The sequence below is a fragment of the Bombus pyrosoma genome, linkage group LG16 (assembly GCF_014825855.1).
Source record: "Bombus pyrosoma isolate SC7728 linkage group LG16, ASM1482585v1, whole genome shotgun sequence".
Taxonomy (NCBI): Eukaryota; Metazoa; Arthropoda; class Insecta; order Hymenoptera; family Apidae; genus Bombus; species Bombus pyrosoma.
Window position 1 is genome coordinate 5,484,513 of NC_057785.1, and position 22,125 is coordinate 5,506,637.

Sequence of the window (22,125 nt, forward strand, 5' to 3'; positions counted from 1 at the left end):
TATTTAAAAACTTCACTTCAATAATAAAAACGAAAATTTTTATATTATCTAAACAGCCATTATGATTATCAACTTAATTACATTTAATTCTCGTGCGAAAGATAAAATGGAAAATTTTTAATTCAAAATGAAAATTTCTTAATTCTAATATTACACACTCTGTAATTCCCCCAATTATTTATACTAATTGCGTATAATTCGCTATTGTGGCATGCTGAAAGAAAAACAAGTAAATCAATTTTACAGCCGCAAGGAAACACGACACACGTTAATCATGTAATTCGAAATGAGTATCAAATTAAAACGAATACAATGAAATGACGTCACTAACAGTCAACCAATAGAACTTCGTATTCTAATCGAAGAATAAAAGTGAAATCTTAAGTGGTTCTCCCGGGCGGAAATAGTAATGCACTATTTGTTTTGGAACCGCGTCAGATCTTGGGTTAATACAGGTGCTAGCTGTCAAAAAAAAATTGTACCGATGATAATTATCTAATTACACCGATTTATCATACGAATTGCTCATAAAAGCCATTAGTTCGATTATTAAACGATGGAAAAGCAACCGCTGACTACAGGAAACGATAAACCTCCGTCTTACGCAGCAGCCACTGCGCCAATAAGTGAGCAACAAAATTGAAATTTTACTGTTTCGTATTATTTTGCTGTCTATAAATAATGTGAACTGCTATTAAGTCTAATTATTACATTTAAAGCTTGAATTATTAAGCTATTAATTTTATATTAATAATTTTTATATTTCGCATCATACGAAGATTATTACGAAGTTTTAAAAAGTAAATAATTTAGGTTCGTTCGTTTATGATTATCATTATTAAAATTTGAAGAAATAATTTGAAAAAGTATATATATTATTAATGTTATAATGTTATTAATATTACGAGATATTTTTATACAAATATGGAAGAGGTAATTTCTGATGTCATTACTCATTTAACAATACTCTGACTATACTGTTATACTGTAATTCATGTTAAAAGCTAATAATCTAAATTGGTTGAATAGTAATGCAAAAAAATAAATTAATTTTCAATATCTTGTTGTATTAAATAATTGTTTCTACAAATAATAATAGTTTGATAAAAAAAAATGTTATATTTAGAAGTAATAACAGAAATTGACATGGGATGTATCTTATGTAGCTAATTCTTCATGGCAACCACAGCCAGGTTACAATGCAACACAATCTGCAGGGTCTACTTCATGGCCTCCACCTGCAGGGTATTATCCTAGCGCAAGTGGAACTAATAATCATAATTATGTACCTTCCTATGGTTCTACACAATCAACCACTATACTTATGCCAGAAATAATTTTAGTTGGAGGGTGTCCTGCATGCAGAGTAAGTAATTTTTAATAAATAAATCTTAATTTCCTTCTCATATGTTTGGTACTCAATTATTTGAGATGAAAAGTAGGGACTAAGGTCAGATTTTACAACATAGGTGGGTGTAATGGAAGATGATTTTACATGTCTGGGACTACTATGTGCAATCCTGTTCTTCCCATTAGGGATAATATGCTGCTTACTATTAAAGACTCGACGTTGTTCTAATTGTGGTGCCTATTTTGGTTAATGTGTTACATATTACAGTCTTAATTTTTATGCTATCATTGTGTAGATATGGAGGAATTAGTGGTTAATTAATTAACCAGAAAAAATTAATTTTTTACTAGTATTGTGCATCCACGTAATTATATATTTAAACTAACATTATAAGAGGAAGTAGTGTTCCAATGATCAGGGATGTGTACAATAATTGGTAACTTAGTTAATTGTGGGAAACACAAGTTTGTAAAATATTGACATACAATTAAGGGGTTCCTCTACACATTTAAGACTTTGTTGATTTAAGACAATTTAAGTGGAGCTTGTGCTATTTTGTAAACTTTATGCAGAAAGTTCTGATTAATATTGTTGCATTTTGTTATAACATATGTTACTTTATTACTATAATGAATAATGAAAGAGTTTATATCTGTATCTATTTATATAATTGCATATTTCAAAATGTAGATATACCATAGTTTCTAGGTATGTATATTTTTATCAGGCGATAAAAGAAGCAATGGATACTGTGAAATAGTTATGTACCATGTACTTAGAATATGTTTCTAATGACAAAAAAGCTATCTCAAACAGATTTCATTGAAATTCTTCTATACCTAATATCTACATAGAATTAACATATAAAGTATTTTAAAATACTTCTTAAAATAACTTGTCAAAGCTTATATATTTTATGAAAAATAAATTCAATGAAGTTTGTGCCTTATATCACTGTAAAACAGTCTCCTGATACAAAATTATACGTAATATGTTTTTAAAAATACGTTTGAATCTCAAAGGAAATGTCAGCAAGTCTTTTTCCTAAATGCAATCAATTTTATAAAAGATGTGTGAGTGTATAATGAAACTTATTAATCACTCGCATTACAATTTATATTTTTAAAAATAAAACAGTATTTAACTGTATTGGAACCATTTTAAGCTATTATAAATATCATTTCTACTTGTTACATTGGTCCAGATCTGACTTTTAAAGGAAGTTTTTCCTAATATTATGCTGACTAGATTCAAACGAAAAGAATAATATGCTCTGTTATGCAAACCAATGTACTAGAACATTAAATATGTACCTGAAAATATGAAATATTTTTCTAATATTGGAAGCTATTAATGATTCATCTATAAACAAAAAAACATGTTTGGCTTGTCTAAAAACATATTTGTATAAAAAAATGAAGTTGTTATTAAAATTATCATTGTTATTAATATTTAAAATGAATTATTAGATCACCAAAAATATTTGATACGGGGAATTAGCGATATTTAAAAGTTATAGGCAGAGGAAAATCTGCACTCATAGAAAGTTTTTTCAAATTTAAAATCTATTGTGTAAACATTGTGTAACTCACAAAAACATACATATATCCATAGATAAGTGTCGAGTATTATTCGTTAAACAGTATAGTCAATGCTCGATTATAAATAAATTATTTTTAAAAATTTATTTTTTTCATCAAACATAAAAACTAATATGTTTCACTATTACAAATTATGAATAGTGTTGTTGATAATTTATAAGGAATGTTTTTGTGATTGAAGTTTGGTACTGATTGGTGGTTGTAATTTAAGAAAGTCTCATCCCAATGATACTTGACACCATACACGCGATACGTAAATGATACATTCGCAATGCATATTCATTTATGCATATACGACCCAAGTATTTTGTTTTCGTCGCATTATTGGAGTCTATATAATCATTATCGATCATTGTATCATCAATCTCGTAAAAATATTACATACAATAATTTTCAATTTTTGTTCATTTTCATTACATAATCAGTAATAAGCAATTTTGATTGATTAGCATTGAAAAATATTTACAACTGGCTCTAAGCATCCAGTTTCTTCTCAGAATATTTGTAGTGCGTCAAAGTTCCTAGAAGAGATTGAATATCATTCAATTACGTGTTAAGGACAAAAATTATTGGTGACTGCATTTGCATATATGTAACTTATTATTGGACGTAATAAAATTATGTAATAGAATCCATCTCAAATAATGCATAGCTCCACCAAAAGTACCAGCTATTACCATTACCGGTAACGAGCATCAACAACTTGAAACAATTTCGATCTTGCGCATCACCCTTAAAGAGAAAGTGAAGAAAACGTGTTAAAATAACAAATATTAAAAATAAATAGTTTTATTTCTGTATAAGTCATTAGTGAAGTCATTAAAAAAGATTGTTATAGTATCTAATTTGAATATTTATCTTTCTTGTTCTTTCCTTCTTGAATTAATCCAAGAATGCTTTCAAGGACGAATCATCTATGAATATTAATATTACTATAATTTTATAATTAATTGAAACGAGTGCACAAGAAGAATGCTTACGGATTTGACGCAACAATTTATCACAAGAAAAAAAATAATAATCGATAATTGGAGAAAGTTAAACACAACTAAACAGCTGGATTAAGATCTCAAATGTATCATCGACAATGCGATGAGATACATTTGAATGTAAGTTTTCCTCTTAGCAACTCTATTTACTGGATTAGTCGAAATAGCAATATAGAACAAAGGATAGTTTCCCAATTCATCAAGGCCCTGGTCGCGATATTCATCAGAAAAAGAGGCAGGAAAGGAGAACCAATCCCGCAAATCTCGGTGAAGCAAATGCAGCCGAAGGTAGTTAACGCGCAACGATCTTGTCCTTGGTCAGTAGACATTAGTATAAAGGAAACTGTAGGTGCACCACGCGGAACAGATTGAGAAAAACTTCGATACGTAACTATGCCGGCTAACGAGGGAACTGTGAGCGTGTCTCCGCCCCAAATAAGAGATAATTTCTTGAGGAAGGTCTGTGACAACAGTTTACAGAGCGATCTTGCTCGTGTATCTTCTGGTGATGATGAAGAAGATTACCAAAGTGGTTGTTCAAATTCTATTGTCAACGAAGAATCCAGAGAAGATTGTAACTACAGGAGTCTTCCGGTGAGAGAGGTCCATGAGAAGTTTATGAGAAGTTTCATCGATTTGCTCCTGGAAGAAGCAGTTTTTGAGGTAAATTTATTGTTAAAATTTATTGTCAGAAGAATATGGATATATATTGACAGTTATTAAAGCGAACAAATGGGCTTTTAAAGTGAAGAGATAGTTATGATAAAGAGATAATTGTGCAATATAGTATAATTAAAATTTACATTTAAGAACATCACAACGACTTTATATTTTATTTTAATTAATCTCTAAATTGAATATTTGAAGGATTTTCTTTCCATTTGTATCGAAGAAACAATTTCTTTCCACAATAATACTAACATATGTATATTGATATACATATATATTCTCATGAATCTGAAAATAGGAAAAGTATGGCGTAAGAAACGACCAGGTAAACTACAAGAAAAATTGCATTCGTGACGCACAAATTGCATTGACATTTCGACTGAAGTTTATTGACTTGAGATAAACTGGAATATACGTTATATTTTCCTTATGAGACAGAACAATTTCTTATACTTTCCTTGAGTAATAACTTTTAGTCATTTATATGAATTCAATCTAAATTATAAACAATTGCATATTTATACATTATATATAAAAATATTATATTTTTTAAGGTATAAAAATTCAAATATATTGCTAAGATTAATATCTTTCGCCAATTTTCATAATTAATTTTTTTTAGCGCTAATATAAATTCTAAATTATAATTTAAACAATTTTCTTGATTTTTTTGGATAAATTGAAAAGTTTAAATAAGAATTTTATTTCCCGCCAATTTAAATAATTTAAAGAAGTATAGTATTAAACATAAAATATCGTTAAAGAAGATTTATAATCATTCGGCGAAGTAAAACTAAGCAAAAAGCGTGGTTCTCAGTGACTCGGTACAATAATTTGTGTTACATAGGAACGCTTCCAATCACTTCTTATTCTTTCAAAGCCATTCACTTTGAAGTATCCAATTATCTTTACGCTTCAAGTACATTACCGTCATTAAAAATTTCTTTACTTCATTTTGATCTCTATGTCAATAAATTGTTCTCACATTTTGTAAACCATAATCTTTCCATTTTTTATTTTCTTAATTCTTGAAACTGAATCAAACGTTATTAAATCAAACGCATGTTCATTATTGTTATAATTCAGTTTAATTAAAGAAAACTTAATATTCAAATGCATCCATGAGCCACGATTGTCACTGATTTATTATAAAACTAATCTTTCCTAGTTGTGAAAACGTGAGTCAAACGTTATTTATGCGACCTTTTTTCTTCGTTTGTTAATGATCTGCTCTGTCAATTCATGGACGAAGAATTGTGCCGCAAGTTGCATTCATGTTACTCTACTTCGAAGTTAAATTATAAAATATAAGAAAAAGAATTGCGTCGCAAAAAAAAGAAAAGCTAGTTCCCATACTAATGCATGAAGATTTCTAAATTAAAATTCTCTATCCTATTGACTTACATAATAGAAGTTTCCAATTACCTTCCAGGGAACTTCAAGAAAAAACAAAGTAGTGGAATGGATGAAACCAGCAGCTCTTCAATCAGCCATTGACTTAAAGCTGTCTGACCAAGGGTCCTCCCATGAGAAGCTTTTTACTCTCGCCCGCAACGTGATCAAGTACAGCGTAAAAACAGGTCATCCTCGATTCATAAACCAATTATATTCCAGCGTAGATCCGTATGGCCTTCTTGGACAATGGTTAACAGACGCCTTGAACCCTTCAGTTTACACCTACGAAGTTTCTCCAGTGTTCTCTTTAATGGAAGAGGAGATATTGCGTGAAATGAGGAAGATAGTTGGCTGGAAGGATGGTAAAGGTGAAGGAATATTCTGTCCTGGTGGTTCTATTGCCAATGGTTATGCAATTAATCTGGCACGTCACTACAGGTACTTCTTATTTCTTTGAAATTTGATTAATCAATTGGAGTCCCTGAAATTCCTACGTTTTTATGTATCGTCATTCACAGGTTTCCTCAATTGAAGGAAGTAGGCTTATCCAGTGCTGGCAGGTTAATAATTTTCACTTCCAGGGATTCCCACTATTCTGTCAAAAAGCTTAGTGCTTTCCTAGGATTAGGCACTAGCAATGTGTATGAAGTGAAAACTAACAGCAGAGGAAAGATGTGCATAACGGATTTGGAAGCTCAGATCAAGAAAGCTCTTGACGAAGGTGCAGTGCCCTTGATGGTATCTGCTACAGCAGGAACTACAGTCTTAGGTGCATTTGATCCCTTAAGAGAGATTGCTATCATCTGTACGAAGTACAATCTGTGGTTTCACGTGGATGCAGCGTGGGGAGGAGGAGCCTTGATGTCCACAAAGCACAGATATCTCCTGGATGGTGTCGAACTGGCAGATTCTGTTACTTGGAATCCACACAAATTGTTGGCTGCTCCGCAACAATGTTCAACACTGTTACTACGCCATGAGGATCTCCTGCAAGCAGCACATAGCTCAAAAGCTAGTTATCTCTTCCAACCAGACAAATTTTATGACTCTTCTTTCGACAGTGGGGACAAGCACGTTCAATGCGGTCGTAGGGCAGACGTGATGAAATTCTGGTTCATGTGGAAAGCAAAAGGCACTCGTGGCTTGGAGAAACATGTAGATCGAGTGTTCGAATTGGCGCGGTACTTCACAGATTATATAAGACACAGAGAAGGCTTCAAACTGATGCTTGAGCCTGAATGCACCAACGTCTGCTTCTGGTACGTGCCGCCCTCCAAACGCCACTTGCAAGACGGAGAACTGTTGAAAGCCCTTGAGAAAATCGGACCGGATGTAAAGGAGCGAATGGTGAAGAAGGGCTCAATGCTGATCACGTATCAGCCTCTACGCGAGCTACCTAACTTTTTCAGGCTCGTTTTGCAGAATTCTGGACTCACTAAGGCTGATATGAGATTTTTCGCAGAAGAAATTGAGAGGCTCGCCATTGATCTGTAGAACTTGTACTCTTTATCAACTCTAAGCTTCAGTTATGTAACGTCCAATTTCGTAGAGAATTTTTGTTAATGGCAAAAACTCTCAATAAAGTATTTCTTTTAATAATAATCAGTCGATTATTGTATATAGAGTACAATGATAGCTTTACTTCTTAGCTCTTTCCGTTTCCTCTTCGAAAAACTGATTTTTCCGATAAGTTTCATTGTTCACAATCTCCTTTAGATTACATTAAACTTTCGTTCCGAGGTACGAATTATTTGAACAGGTACACTCAGTAAAAAGAGCATACAATCAGCTATACCATATCTCTGTTTATAGAATATATGAGTGAACACCTGATAATTCTAGTCTCATTTAGAATTTTAATATTAAGTAACTTTTCATTCGATCAAGATCTTTGATGCGGTCCTTGAAGTCATTTTTATTTATTACGGACGAGTTATACAACTTCAGTGTTTTGCTTACGTGTTTACTGTACTAATGGTGTTCAAAAGCGTGTTGCTATCAATTCATAATAGATTGCGGTTATACGCTGAAAGTAGTGATCATGGTTATTAAACGTTTCTCACGTTTTAATTGAAGTGCATGTGATTTTTTATTAACATCGAGGATCTTGTACAAATGTGAACACATAAGTCTTTTCTGGTGGGTGAATTTCATTGAATGCACGTGATTTGTATATGATAGAGACGCGAGAATCATCTTCGCATTCATATATATATTTCTTCAGACAAATCGATAATTATAATTTATTCAGTAGTTCAATTTATTCAATAGCTATGAATATTATAAAAAACAACGTTTGTTAGTTATCTGTGAATTATTGTGATATACACGTACAAACACCCACCATACATTCCAATGATTCTGATAAAAAAAACTCATCGATTAGTATATCATAACGTAAAACTAACGATAAATTCACACTATATTTACAAGTATTCGATGAATTATGAGATCCACCCATATGATATTACATTTACATAAAACCATATATATAATCCCTTTTGTGTCAGATCGATAGCGGATCTAATATAATTTTAAAAATACCCTTTATAATATTTTCTCACTTCAAAATGCAAAGTAATGTACATTTGACCATTCTTTCGAATAAATTCGTGAAAATTTCATGGAAATGTAATACTGATCTCTATATCATAACCCTGACACTTCCAGGATGAAATAAAATGCATGAAAATCCCATAGTATCATTATTTGTACTCTTCGAGAAACCTAATATGAAACTGTTTCAGATTCTCGAGCATTGTATTTATTTTCTCTTTCTGCGGCAAGATTGTCGTCCTGAAGTGATATGTTCCAGGTCGCTGTCCAAAACCAGAACCTGGTATCACGCATATTCCAGTGGACTCTAAGAGTTTGAAGGCATAAAAGACATCAGGCTGTTGACCTTCCTTTTCTGCTGCTTTTATGGCTCTTTTTGGCAAATCGATTCGTGGAAATACATACATTGCTCCCATAGCTGGATTAACCTGTAAAGGATTGAAATCTAATTAATGATTGAGTGCTAATAAATGATGTCTGACACATATACAGCTCTTATAATAAATTTTTAGAAAGTACCTTAAAACCTGGAATGCTATTCAATGTATCAACCACTAATTGAGATCTTTCTGCTAAAGAGCGTAAGGTTTCCTCCTTTTCCTTTTGAAACAATTTATAGGATGGCTCATTTGATTTTGGAGGATTCACCACAACATCCATTACTACTTGACCAAGAACAGTAGGACACAACATTGCTGAGATCGACTTTAACAGTATTGCCATTACTTTGGGATCCATGTTGATAATTTCCCCGTATCCGCCGCGGATTCCACATTCTCCCATATAACCTGCAACATACATAAAAGAATTAGTATCTACTCCTATAACATAGGCATTCCCAAATAATATTCGATAGTTCAATAAGATCAACTCTTAGGAGAGTCTTAGATACTACTTCCCAATTTAATTTTTATTTAAATTTGAAGTACTATACTTGTTAAATATATTAAACATTCCATTTGGAAAGTAATAAATACTTATAACTAACTATTGAAGTAGAACATAAACTTAATCTCAAATTAGAATATACCTTTAGACACAGACATGAAGGAAGCCAGCTCCATTTTACAGTAAGGTTCTCCCATCTCCATCATTACCTTCTTGAACGAGTGGAAAGCACTGTCCTTATCATAAACATTATCCTGATAAACTTCATCAGCCAATAGAAATAAACGGTTTTTATACGCAAATCTGATGATGTCCTCGATATTAGTTCGTGTAAGAACTTGTCCAGTTGGATTACCAGGATTTATTACGACTAGCACACGAGGATTACATGTCCTCCTTGACTCGTTTAATGCTCTATCTAATTCAGAAATATCCAATCCCCACTTGTTCTCCTCGTTCAGATAGTAACCAATTTGAGTCAAGCCAAATTCAGCCAAAGTGGCAGAGTATAAAGGGTACTGTGGGATTGGGATCATCACTCCAGATGGTTTACCATCTAGTTTCTCGTTGAACAATTTCAAGAAAGACTGTAACATAAATGCAACAATAACATGGATTATTCATATATCAAGCTAAAAATCACAGAATAATCAGGACTTTTAGTTTGAATATTTGTTAATGAATTCTGAATGCTTCTTCAAAACTTGTCGTTATGAAGTATAGATATTTTATTGAATTAGAATATGTGATCTTTAATCATTTGGAATAATATTGATGTTTCAGAACTATAAGATCATTAAACGGAATGCAACTTTTTCATTCAATTCTGCTTTTTTGTTCAGCAATAAGGTTTTAAAAATATGTGATATACTACTCATTTACAAATGTTTAAAATTAGCTTATCTAAATGTCTGTTATCATCATTACAGCTTGCTAATCTGTCTCATAATTTTGAAATACCATAATATTATAAGATAATAAAATCATTGTTATTGCTTAACGTTTTAATTTACGACCTTGTTATATCGCTTCTATAGTGCTTAACGATATAATACAAGAGAAATAATCTGCACACTTTGATTCCATCCGAGGCGCCGTTCGAGAGGATGATGTTATGATAATCAGAGGGAATTCCATCACGATCTTGAATGTATTGAGCAACATGTTTCCGGATGATCTCGATCCCTGCCGATTCAGAATACGAGCCAACGCTGCCTCCTTTACACTGGCACAGTATGGTCTTGGCTCGTTCCTTCACATCCTCGGGATAGCTAGGATCATTGAGAAGGCTCGGCGATACCGTCAAGGTCAATACTTGTCTCAAGAAGGTGATGGGCTGTTGCCCCATGGCGTGTGCATCCCCCACGTTCGCTTTTATCACCTCCTTGAACGGTTTCTTGGCTCCCTGAAAAAATAGTGTATTGATATATTTAATTTTACTATATTTTTATATTTAGTAATATAGAGTATATCTTTAATGAGCTTTATTACAGATATTTCATAATCACACTTTTTGTATATGAATATTTGTGTATAACTTTGGATATAATTAAAATAGTGCTTATGTAACTAATGTAACATATTTACATTAAATACTTTTAAATTATATTATAGAATTCTGTTTCTTTTAAATATTATATTAGACATTAACTAATAACATATTTGAGTTACACAATGTGAGCATCACATTTCGATCTTTTTATAATATTAATATCTTTAAATCACTATAATTCTTTTATTTGGGATTTTACTGAAATTATATTTTTTAAGTATGGTGCCTCTCTTTTCTATTTATAGAGTTTACGATATATAAGTGATAATAACTATAACGTATGTAAAATTGAAGTAAGTTTGCAGTACATATCTCATTGTTTTTATTATAAATTATATTTAGTCTGTCGATCTAGCAAGGTGAATACTTATCATGAGCGCGAATATCGGATTTTCCGAGATACTTCCAGCTTTTATTAGATCATAAATAAACCATTCTTTCACTTCATGTGAAGGATATATTTTTTCTTAAATGTTTTTGCCTTATACACACATTGCTTAGCTTTAAAGTAATTCAGCTCAATCGAATAAGTAAACAATTATGCAATATAGCGTGATTCATAACACACATACAGAACAATAACCACATGTGTATGTGTATACAATTAAGTATAAAAGATGGTACTGAATCTAAGACAGGTAAAATTCTAATTCTGATAAAGCTCAATTGCAGTTTAATCAGTATTTAATTCAATTTATAATCCACTTCTTTTTATAAATATTACTCGTAAATTTTTAAATAGTAAAATTTTTCCTCAAAAATAAAAATTTCGTAATTTTTTTTGGAATTTTTTTATTAAGTTTTTCATGATCCGATAATAGCCTTGGGGAAATTGGGCAATCGTTTCACTTACAACTATAATCTAAACTATGACGTACGTTAAACACTTTCGTTGGCACTACTCCCTCTTCGTGACTCACAGCAATTCCACAAATCCAAGGTAGCATTGCGGACTATTTATCACAAAAGTCACGTATCGCATTTTTCAAAACGAATTCAATACCGTGAAAAATTATGTTTTCCCATAGAGATATATACATCATTCATAAACAAAGCATACATATACGATATAATGCATAGGCCATTCATAAATATTAGTCATTAATCATTCATAATCACTTGAACTTGAATATTAAAAACATTTGAACGTTTAAGATTAATAAAACATTCAAAATTTTAATTTTTTTATTGAAATATTACTATATAAATTTTCATGTTTATTGAAAATATATGAAATTTATACAATATATGAAATATATGAAATTTTTTGTATAATAAGAATGTATTAGAAATTTGGAATAATATTGTGAATTTCCATATAAGCTCACATGTAACAGGATATTATTGACATGTAACACAAGCTATGGTAGCCAGACGAAGGCTGTTAGATTCACACGATATGTTTATATCTTTTTTAACTGTTTATGGTATCAAATTTCATGGTGAAACAACAGGCTACTTAAACGGTTCCTGTTACTAAGCTCGTTTTGAATACACCCACTTGTCCGTAACATCTGTCCTATTCGATACATCAACGAAATTGTTTTCAGTGACGATCTATCATAATAAATTCAAAAATTCATAGTTCTTAAACGACTTGAAATTTGGGAATCGTAAATATAATATTTAATAATTGTATACTATGCACAATAAATGCATACATTATTTCTATATTTATTATTTTGCTATAAATATTGAACAAAGTATACGTTATGTTTCATAAGTATGTTTATAATATGTTTATAAATGTAGTATATATCGATTGGTTTGCTTTGATAGCGGCGCAATTTGGTTTTATTAAATTTGGTTTTATTAAATAGGAGGTCTGCATTCTATTTTTATTCTTATCATGTAAAACGTTATATTTATAATTCCATCAGTTTTGCGTTAAAGGGCACAATTATGTCGCTATCAAGATGGGTTCAGTATTACAACACTGGTTCATCTTCAATTGTTTTGTGATGCTACAAGTAGGAGGTTGCGGTACTTTTACGAATAATGGCATATCTTGTGTTAAATCAGCTCTACAATGTTATTGAAATGAAGATACCTTTGTAAAATTTTGAAACGCCACTCAGGATACGTTTATACAGTTTATGCTAATCGACGCCAATTGAAACACTATTTTTAGTTGCTTATACTTTGAATTAACCCAGCGACAGGTGGTTCCAACATCATTCAGAATCAATTAAACTTATACATTTTTATTTAATTTCTATTATTTAAAAACAAAGTTTTTACATATATTTTGATCTAGTTCCCTACTTTTTGTAAATTTTTTAAATGGATAAAAGCATGGCATTTAATGAAAATTATTAAAAAGTTTATGTATCACTAAATTTATATTTAAAAAGATAGTAACAGCAGTATATTTCCTGAAAAGCCATGTCAAAATATACTGAATTAACTTCTTTAAATTGGGTTTAATCACAATTTATTTCCTTTGATATATTATCTGATATTATCTAACGTCCTCTTATCGTTATCAACCTAAGAAAAAAGAAACGGAAAACTTCCAAATGATATACACCATATGTTACGAATATACATCTCATAATGTTTAAAAATCGAAACATAACCTCCATATATAACCACCAAGAAATATCTATCACTACCTCAGTACATATTCTATTCTCAAAATTATCTATGTTTTCCTTATTTAATCACGCCATATCCAGGCGCAGAAAAATAAAAAAACCCACCGAATCACAAATATTATTCTGTCTACTAGTATACAACAGGATGTGACGCGAAGTAACTCTGGAATGGCACACTAATAGTTTTGGAACATATCACATTGGGATTGTTTAGATTTGGTGTGACTTTCACACAATTTAAATATGTAAAAAGATTCTGCAAAATTTCACTAAAATACTTTTAAGTATGTATAATTAAAGGTTATAAAATTCAAATATTAAAAAAAGTTAAAGAACCTTTTCCTTTTCTAATACAGTGACTAAAATCTGTATTCTGTTGGAGTGATGAAAGACCTAATACTTTAGTTATGGAATTTAAATGTTGAATAAAAGTGGAAGTATCTTTTCATTTACAGTTGATAATTTTCAACACTAAGTAACTAAAATCAGTATCCTGTTTGATGATGAAAGACCCTAATAGTTTAACGTTATAAAATTCAAATGTTCAAAGAAAAAAAAAATTACAGACAATGCGATTATTTTGCAATACAATGTCCAAAACCAGTATCCAGCTGAGGTGATAAAAAAACTATAATACTTTAAGGTTACAAAGTTGAAATGTTCCAAAAGATTAAAGAACCATTTCATGTAGCATTATTTTACGATACCTGTAATCAGGTATCCAAAATCAGTATCCTGTTGAGGTAACAAAAGACTTTAATGAGGCATTGCAGGGTTAAGCCATGGGAACTGGCTACCGAAAGTGGTCAGCTACCCCTAGTCGCACTTCTATACCTTACCTTCTGCAGTTCTTTCTCAATCTCGAGGGCACGTATAAGGAGAGGACCCCGCACCGCATATTCCATTTTCCGGAGATTGATGAAGACATTGTCCTCGGTGAGAACCTTACTACCGGGTGGACCGGTCGCCATGCTGCGACGCAATGTTCTGTCAGAAGCCGGCCGGTGGACTACCGACTCAACAGCCGTCAGACGTGTGAATATTCTACCTCCTGACGTCCCTGGCCCCGCAGAGGTAGTCAGTTGCTCCCACGTCCTAGGCCGACTGCATGCGATAACAGCGTTCCACCAGCGTGCTTGCGGCATCGTGTCACCGGTTAGTCCTCTCTCTTTACCTCGCAACCAGTTCTATCAGTTGTAGAATTGTTTCCGGTAATTCGCTCAGTGATCGTAGGAGGGAGAATCCGCGCATGCGCGGGATACTACAAGCAAACATGAACGGGTGGAGCTGTAAAGTTGCTGGAAGACTTAATTAACGTTTATCTATTGAACTTTATATGTCACAGCTATCGTTGTACAATTATTGTAATGCTATCGCTAATATTGTAATAATTTTCTAACCATTTATACTGTAACTCTTTATACTGTATTATATATTAAATTTAGTTTTTCTGTAATTTTGCTAAATCTTCAGAAGTAATATATATACTATATTATTCTTACAGAATTATCGTAATTAAAACAAGAAGTTACTGGAAGAGATATTGCGGGGTAAAAACGATCAACAACTAAAGTTAACATTATTGTTGATATTATTTGAAATTTAGATATTGATCTCTAATATATTTTACTGATTCAATTGTTGCGTTTCAACCCTTACCTAATGTCCTCAATTATATCCTTACATCACTTATATTTTTTAATAATTTGGTCTTAAATATTTCAAGATTAAGATTTGTATATGTTAATGTATAAATATTTTTTAAAATCGCATACTAATATTTAACATGGAAGATTAATTTTTATCACTGCAATTATAATTGAACAAATAGTAGCAACAGACAAGCTACTTAATTTACAAACAAGCTAGTAAAAAATTTTAATGGAAAATTGTAAACAAGAGAGTTTTAACGAGAGACTTTTATAGTCTAAGGCTTAAGATTCACAGGGCCTCCACGTTGATGTATACAACCCTTAACGCTTCAATTTATAAACTCACTACATATGTATATTAATTCCGCTAACTCTACAATGGATCGTAAAAGTATTCACACTCCGTCTATTCTTCATTACGACCGATTAACACAATTGCTACTTCTATGAGCGAATGACAGACTTTTAATAAGATATATATTACATTGGTTAGGTCTTTTAGCGAAATAAATTTTATTAAACGATACTGATTAACTGTAACAAAAATATTTTAACGAACCGTATCATGGAATTAAAAGTTACACTCAAAAGGACATGGAAATTTTTAGAACTCACTGTATATAAATAATGGAAGAACTTCTAGCAAATTTGAAATAGGTGTGAATATATCTGCACACATATGCATGTGTATATATATATATATTTGGGTATAACAATGGCGTTACGTAATCAGTATTTTTTCTATCTTAACTTGGGATTATACAATGGTGTTACTAGTTTTTTGTGTATATATATACATAGTTACAGTAGGTCGTCAAGGTCGTAAATAGGGAAACGTTATGCAACTTACGGGAGCCTTTTAATTAAGTGAACACCTGTTAATCGAATTTTCAGATCGAACTACGCCAAATCTCGGTGAAATTACTGCACACGCGCTCTAGATGAAATGAAATTGTAATATTGGAATCAGGAACGTGCGAATTGAACAATGAAAAATATTTCGCTCCCATCTTACATTGACATAATGCACATTTCATTAATAAATTAAATAAAACAATATTTTCCTCATAAGTAATATTATCAATTACGAACAAATTTTCCTATCGCTTTTGGTGGCATGTTAGGGGATTATTTAGTGAAGAATGTAATCGACGCGACATCTGACGTTCTACCGTACCAAAGAAATCGACGGAATGTCGGATATTTGCATTCTCAATGGATAATTCTATTATTGAATGATTCAAGTTCCCAATAAATTACATATAATTAAAAGATCAAGCTAGTAGTATACAATGTAACAAATCTTTATCTATATAAATAGTTTAACATTTAAATATTCAATATTATTACGAAACATAAATAATTTATGCGCAGAATATTTAAATTTTGTAATTCAATTAATGTTATTTTAAAATAAAAAATTCTCTCTCATTGAAATTTTCATACTAGGTAAAATAAATATTGTAAAAATATTAGGAGTGTGATTTTAATTTTAGTTGAAGATAATTGCTATATAATCCAGTCATTTAAGATATATACGACTTTCAATTTCTTCACTAACGAGAAAAAATGAATGACAGAGGCATAAAGATATTCCTTATCATTCTCGTTATCTTCTGCACGATTGCACTTAATGGAAAGTACGTCAGTATCTTTCCTTATTTACGTCGCTAAGTGGGTGGCACTAGGACTAGAGATAAAAATACTACTTTTATCGATCGAAGTGGTCAATATGTCTCTTTCAATGCAAAAAGCAATATTTCTATTTTTTGACTTCTTTATCGAGTTTCTACCTCTGTATTAATTAACTCTAGCTATATCTAGATACATGAAATTTTTCTATTTTATTAACTAATAAATTTTGTTTAAAAATAAGTAATAAATGAAATAATCTAAAAAATTTTTAATGAATTACTCTGATTCGTGAAACTCGATAGAAATTTTACAATGGAAGACTATTGCAATTACTTATGGATACCAATCGACTGACCTTAAGTAAAATCTTTATTTTCGCCGTAACGTTAATCGATAAGCTCAATCTCTTTCGATTAATTCTTTCTGAGACATATTCCCTATTTGCAGAAATACAATCTAAATCTAGATGATTAATCATATTAATATTAATTTAATAGTTTTTCTTTAAATTAAGATTTAAAGTTCGTTTTCCTCATAAGTGAACTGAAAATTGGCGTATTACGTCATTTTCAAGGAACTACGGCCCCTTATTACAAGGACAAATAGAAAGCAAACTAAATAGGTCGTCACTCAACGAAAGCAAGAACTGATATGACGACACGGTTAAAATATTTTCTATTTATGTTCAATTGTCTCAGTTCTACTCAAATAAAAAACCAAGTTACTAAATTTATTTTTCAATATGCACGAGCAAAGAAGAAAAAGAGAAATAATCGATTAATTAACAGAAAATCACGATGAGTCTTTTTCACCTGATCCTACAGTCGTGTGGTGTACTTTCACGCAAGCAAAATCGTCGTATTAATTAACGCAGTTTTACGTGTCTTCTATCGTGTAAACGCTTCGACTCTCTCCGAAATATCTTTGATTACAGTTACTTGACGTTCCAACGTGATAGATATCAACTACCCAAAGATATCAACCAGATTCATTATACTCCTTATAGGAAGAGTATCATACAAAATGTACTCTATCACATCTGATAAAACATTTCTTAATTAACTATAAGAATAACAAAGAATAATAGAAATAATAAATTTAAAAAAACGCAATAACTTAAAGAGTAAAACTTCATTATACATATAGGGTTCTTTGTCCAAAATAAAAATTCCAAACAATTCTTACCTAGTTAGAAGTTGGAACAGCCAATAGTGTCCTGGTCGGAACCACCAGGCCAACACACTCGGTGGAACGGTTACTAGCCTCCTAACACAAGTATGCTTTGGTTCTAATGTTCCAAGCCAGTCAACTCACGTTGGACCACCGCCTTCGAGACGGATATCACGAGTCTAGCTTTTAAGTTTCATGCTTTATTGCGGATAGTGGATTAAACAGGAGGATCTCGGGGCCCTCTAGAAAGCTTTCCTTACGCATTCCTCGCCCGACATGCGTTGCACCGTTCTCTCACCTTAAAACCTCATTCGGTCAGCCGGAATGAATGCGTTTATCAGTTTTACGGAGGGCCCAGACGCGACCGCCGTTAACTTCCACGAATTCGCCAGTGTTCCTCGCCAGCCTTGATACTCCAACACGTTCCTCTCTGCGTGCTCTCGCTGCGGAACGGAGCGTGCGCAAGATGCAACGCCCGAGATGAAGGCACACTCTTTCCCTTTGGCGCAAATCGGAACATAGGTTATGTTATTTGCCGTCACAGGGAGGTCACGATCTTTGTACTATGAACTTTCGTCGTTATGCGCCATCCCGCTCTTCACTTCCATTCAGCAGATGAGATTCACTATAGGTGAAAGGACATATGTTAGAGGGAGATCATAAAGCGAGTTGAGATAATAGGGAGAGTGTAGATGCTTATGCATTCGTAGTGCACGAACATCCGTCTAATGTTTAAAGATAAACATGCTAAGTCTGCTTTTGTTAATTTTCTAACCCCCAATTCATAGATAAACATGATTGATGACATATTGAAAGTTAAAAATTAATTTGAACAGATGAACAAAGTTGAAAGTTCATTTGAAAATTAACATAATATAAGAAGTGATTTTTATAATATTTAGTAGATAAAACAAGTTTCTGCTGAGATTCTGCTTCTAGAATCGCATTCTCAAAAATATGAATCTGCGTAAAAATTCGCTGTTTATTCATGAGAGTCAAACTGCGTTATCTCATGCAAGGTCGCTCAAGGTTGTAGAGCGTTAAAATTTGACATTAAGAAATAATTCATATCTTGGATACAAGTAACCTTGGATAGTGTAATCCATGATTGGACTATCAAAAATGGACTATTCATCCTATAAGATAAAAAGTATAACGTTCTACTTAAAAAGCTAAGTGGAGCTAAAATCGTTAACACCATTTACGGATTAACTTTTTCCGCCTAATAATTATTTTTTAATTAGTTACATTGTTATTTATGCTTAAATTATTTATAAAACAAGTTTCTGCTTAGGTTCTTCATAAAAATATAAATTTGCATAAATATCCGCAGCCTATGTATGATGAATTAAATTTTTTATTGTGAAAGTTCTTCCATCTTGTTTTAAATCCTCATAATCTTTTATGGGACATAAAAGGATCTTGGCATCTGGATACGTATAGCATAGTGTCTTTTTGCATTATTTATGACAATGACGAATGAGGCACGCGTATAGTATGATAATGAGGAAGGGAAATTTCTTTTTCACCCGAAGTTACGTAGAACTTGTTTGTTCGGTTAGAACGTACAACAATATGTTAATTTCTATGTCCTTTATATATATTAAGCGGCTAAAAAACATCGACATAGAATTCGGGATTATGTTCTCGTATTATACGATAATTTGTTAACGATCTATAAACTGCTGATTTATCAAATTTATGTTTTTACTGGATCACGGATACACATAAAATTATTTTATATATTAAATATTCCAAGAAGTATTGCATTTTGAATATTTTATGTATGTTTGCATGATATATGCATTCTGTACATTTTGTCTTTTCCAATAATGTATAAATAATGTATAATAATACTACGATTGAACAAGTAAGTAATTATAATCAGTAAATCTGACAAGTAAATTACACTAAAACAATAGGGTGATTATTTTTGCTTTTTGAGACAAAATCAGATTTAAAAAATGACTTGCAGGGCTGTTTTAGTTATACTGAATATCAACAGATAGCGTACAAATCGACATAAAATTATAAATTAAGTATGACAGCTTGGATTAATAAAGTTAAATTATTATAATCTGGGATCGTCCTTGGATAAGATCAGATTACAATTGATGTAACATGATTATATATCATAAAATTTCGATCATATATTATAATTATGCCTACCATATTTATATTCTACGAAAATATGAGCAATATGTTAAAATTTATGTAATATCTAAATAAAATAAAACATACGGGGCTGCACGAGGTCTAACAAGTTCTACATTAATAAATTTGCAATAATCTAATGTTACACACATTTAAAAACTTTAGACTTTCAATTCATTTACCTTTCCAAAATCATCCGTTCGTCATATTGCATCTAACCTCCATGATCTTCGTATTATTCAATAATACTAGCATTAATTATAATTTTTTCTTTTTGAATTGTTTCCCTTTTGGATTGGAATATAATTTGGTATAACAAACTTGGAACGGGAAAGTTGTTCATCATTGAACTTCCGCGCCACGATGACGCACTTACTATGCATTCTGCAAGTTGTTGACTAGAGGTTAGGTCCACTGTAATATCCAGCCATAACATAAATAAATTCTAATGATGTATCGTTGACTGTTACAAGTGACAAGGGGGGAACGGGGTAAGAATGTTGTCATTTTTACGAAAAATTTCACTGGGGGGAAAGATAAGAGATGGTGTGCCGACGAGCGACGAAATGGAGGCTGTTGAAGGATATCTGGATGCGAAAAACCAAAGTTTGATCTCGCAGTCTGACACTGAGCTAAAGGAGTCCGTTTATGGCAAGTTCATATTATAAATCGAATATAAATGAACCGATTAAAATTCTCATTGAACCAACTTATTATATTGCTTATTAATAACAGTTTCTATAGAAGCCCTTGTTTAATCAATAGTTGTAAACAAGTTAGTAACAATACACCTATTTAATGACTAAAAATTTTGCTAAAAATTAAGCATCATTGACATTACATATTTTGTATTTGCAGTTGTATAAATTTCACTTATAAAGTTATTTGTTGTTTTTTTTTAATTAATCAGAAGATGGGTAACATATTTTAATGCAAAAGGATTCACTAGCAATCCATTTATTTTATCAAAACTTACGGAACTTAAAATCACAGATTTGTTAAGGACAATCAAGGATCCAGAGAAACCACAAACATTGGAGCAATTGGACGTTGTTTATGAAGACTGTGTTGAGATTTTGAGACAAACTCCCAAAGGAGTTTCTGTAATTCGTATTGAATTCAATCCAACAGTGCCCCATTGTTCTCTGGCAACATTGATTGGCTTATGCATTAGAGTGAAACTAGAACGTCATTTAGTAGCTCTTTTTAAATTAGATATATACATTAGGAAAGGTACACACTCTACAGAACAAGAAAGTGAGTAAAATCAATCATTCCATATATAACAATTACCAATTTATCTTAATGTATATTAAATGTTTTATATTTCAGTAAATAAACAAATAAATGATAAGGAAAGAATTGCAGCTGCCATGGAAAATCCTAACTTGAGAGAATTGGTGGAGAAATGTATTCAAGAAGAAGAGTGAGAGCCTAGCTTTTTTGTGGTGCATGGGTTTCATTAGGTTCAATACTGCTCATCTATAGTGGGTTATCTTCATACAATATTAGTATATATAATGAGGAAGACACAAACACAACCTTCACTTTAGTGCAAGAGAATGTACTAAAAGAACACATTTACTGAGGATTCTAGTGAATACAAATACAATTTCATATTTAATTGTACAAAGTTAATGATGCTATAAATATGTGTATAGCACGGTTCTGTAGTTACTCTAAATGTGACATTTTATACACGTATTTCAAATCTTGAATAGAAATAGAAATCAATTACTATAAGTTCAATTGTACATATACTTGATATAAAAACGTTTTTTATTCAATAACCAATTTCCATTGGTAATACGATATTACAGTAACAATACTAAAAATGATTCAAATTGTAAATTCTGTAGTAAATATACTTTGTATAAGAATTCCTTCCACTTTATTCAACAATTGATTCCCATTAT

At 31.5% G+C, this 22,125-nt stretch overlaps 4 protein-coding genes across 5 annotated transcripts; 3 read left to right on the forward strand and 1 right to left on the reverse strand.

The window, feature by feature from the left end:
- Window positions 1–356: 356 nt before the first annotated feature.
- On the forward strand, window positions 357–3,797 carry LOC122576628 (brain protein I3). Its single transcript, XM_043747226.1, has 3 exons — window positions 357–626; window positions 1,167–1,366; window positions 1,470–3,797. The coding sequence occupies exons 1-3, from the start codon at window positions 557–559 to the stop codon at window positions 1,599–1,601; spliced, it is 402 nt and encodes a 133-aa protein (XP_043603161.1). The 5' UTR covers window positions 357–556; the 3' UTR covers window positions 1,602–3,797.
- A 147-nt stretch (window positions 3,798–3,944) lies between these two features.
- LOC122576621 (cysteine sulfinic acid decarboxylase) lies at window positions 3,945–7,607 on the forward strand. The gene is made up of 3 exons (XM_043747208.1): window positions 3,945–4,604; window positions 6,043–6,443; window positions 6,524–7,607. The coding sequence occupies exons 1-3, from the start codon at window positions 4,335–4,337 to the stop codon at window positions 7,497–7,499; spliced, it is 1,647 nt and encodes a 548-aa protein (XP_043603143.1). The 5' UTR covers window positions 3,945–4,334; the 3' UTR covers window positions 7,500–7,607.
- Window positions 7,608–8,069: 462 nt separating this feature from the next.
- Window positions 8,070–18,548, reverse strand: LOC122576622 (alanine aminotransferase 1). 2 transcript variants are annotated; one of them, XM_043747209.1, is made up of 6 exons: window positions 18,071–18,548; window positions 14,438–14,859; window positions 10,525–10,854; window positions 9,592–10,036; window positions 9,081–9,349; window positions 8,070–8,989 (listed from the first exon to the last, which is right to left on the reverse strand). In XM_043747209.1, the coding sequence occupies exons 2-6, from the start codon at window positions 14,741–14,743 to the stop codon at window positions 8,711–8,713; spliced, it is 1,629 nt and encodes a 542-aa protein (XP_043603144.1). In that variant the 5' UTR covers window positions 14,744–14,859; window positions 18,071–18,548; the 3' UTR covers window positions 8,070–8,710. The 2 variants fall into 2 exon arrangements, with proteins under 2 accessions (XP_043603144.1, XP_043603145.1); XM_043747210.1 differs by lacking the exon at window positions 18,071–18,548 and adding an exon at window positions 16,101–16,229.
- Window positions 18,549–20,597: 2,049 nt separating this feature from the next.
- LOC122576627 (MIP18 family protein galla-1) lies at window positions 20,598–22,089 on the forward strand. Its single transcript, XM_043747225.1, has 3 exons — window positions 20,598–20,860; window positions 21,203–21,466; window positions 21,542–22,089. Exons 1-3 carry the CDS (start codon window positions 20,707–20,709, stop codon window positions 21,637–21,639), a joined length of 516 nt encoding a protein of 171 aa, XP_043603160.1. The 5' UTR covers window positions 20,598–20,706; the 3' UTR covers window positions 21,640–22,089.
- Window positions 22,090–22,125: the final 36 nt, after the last annotated feature.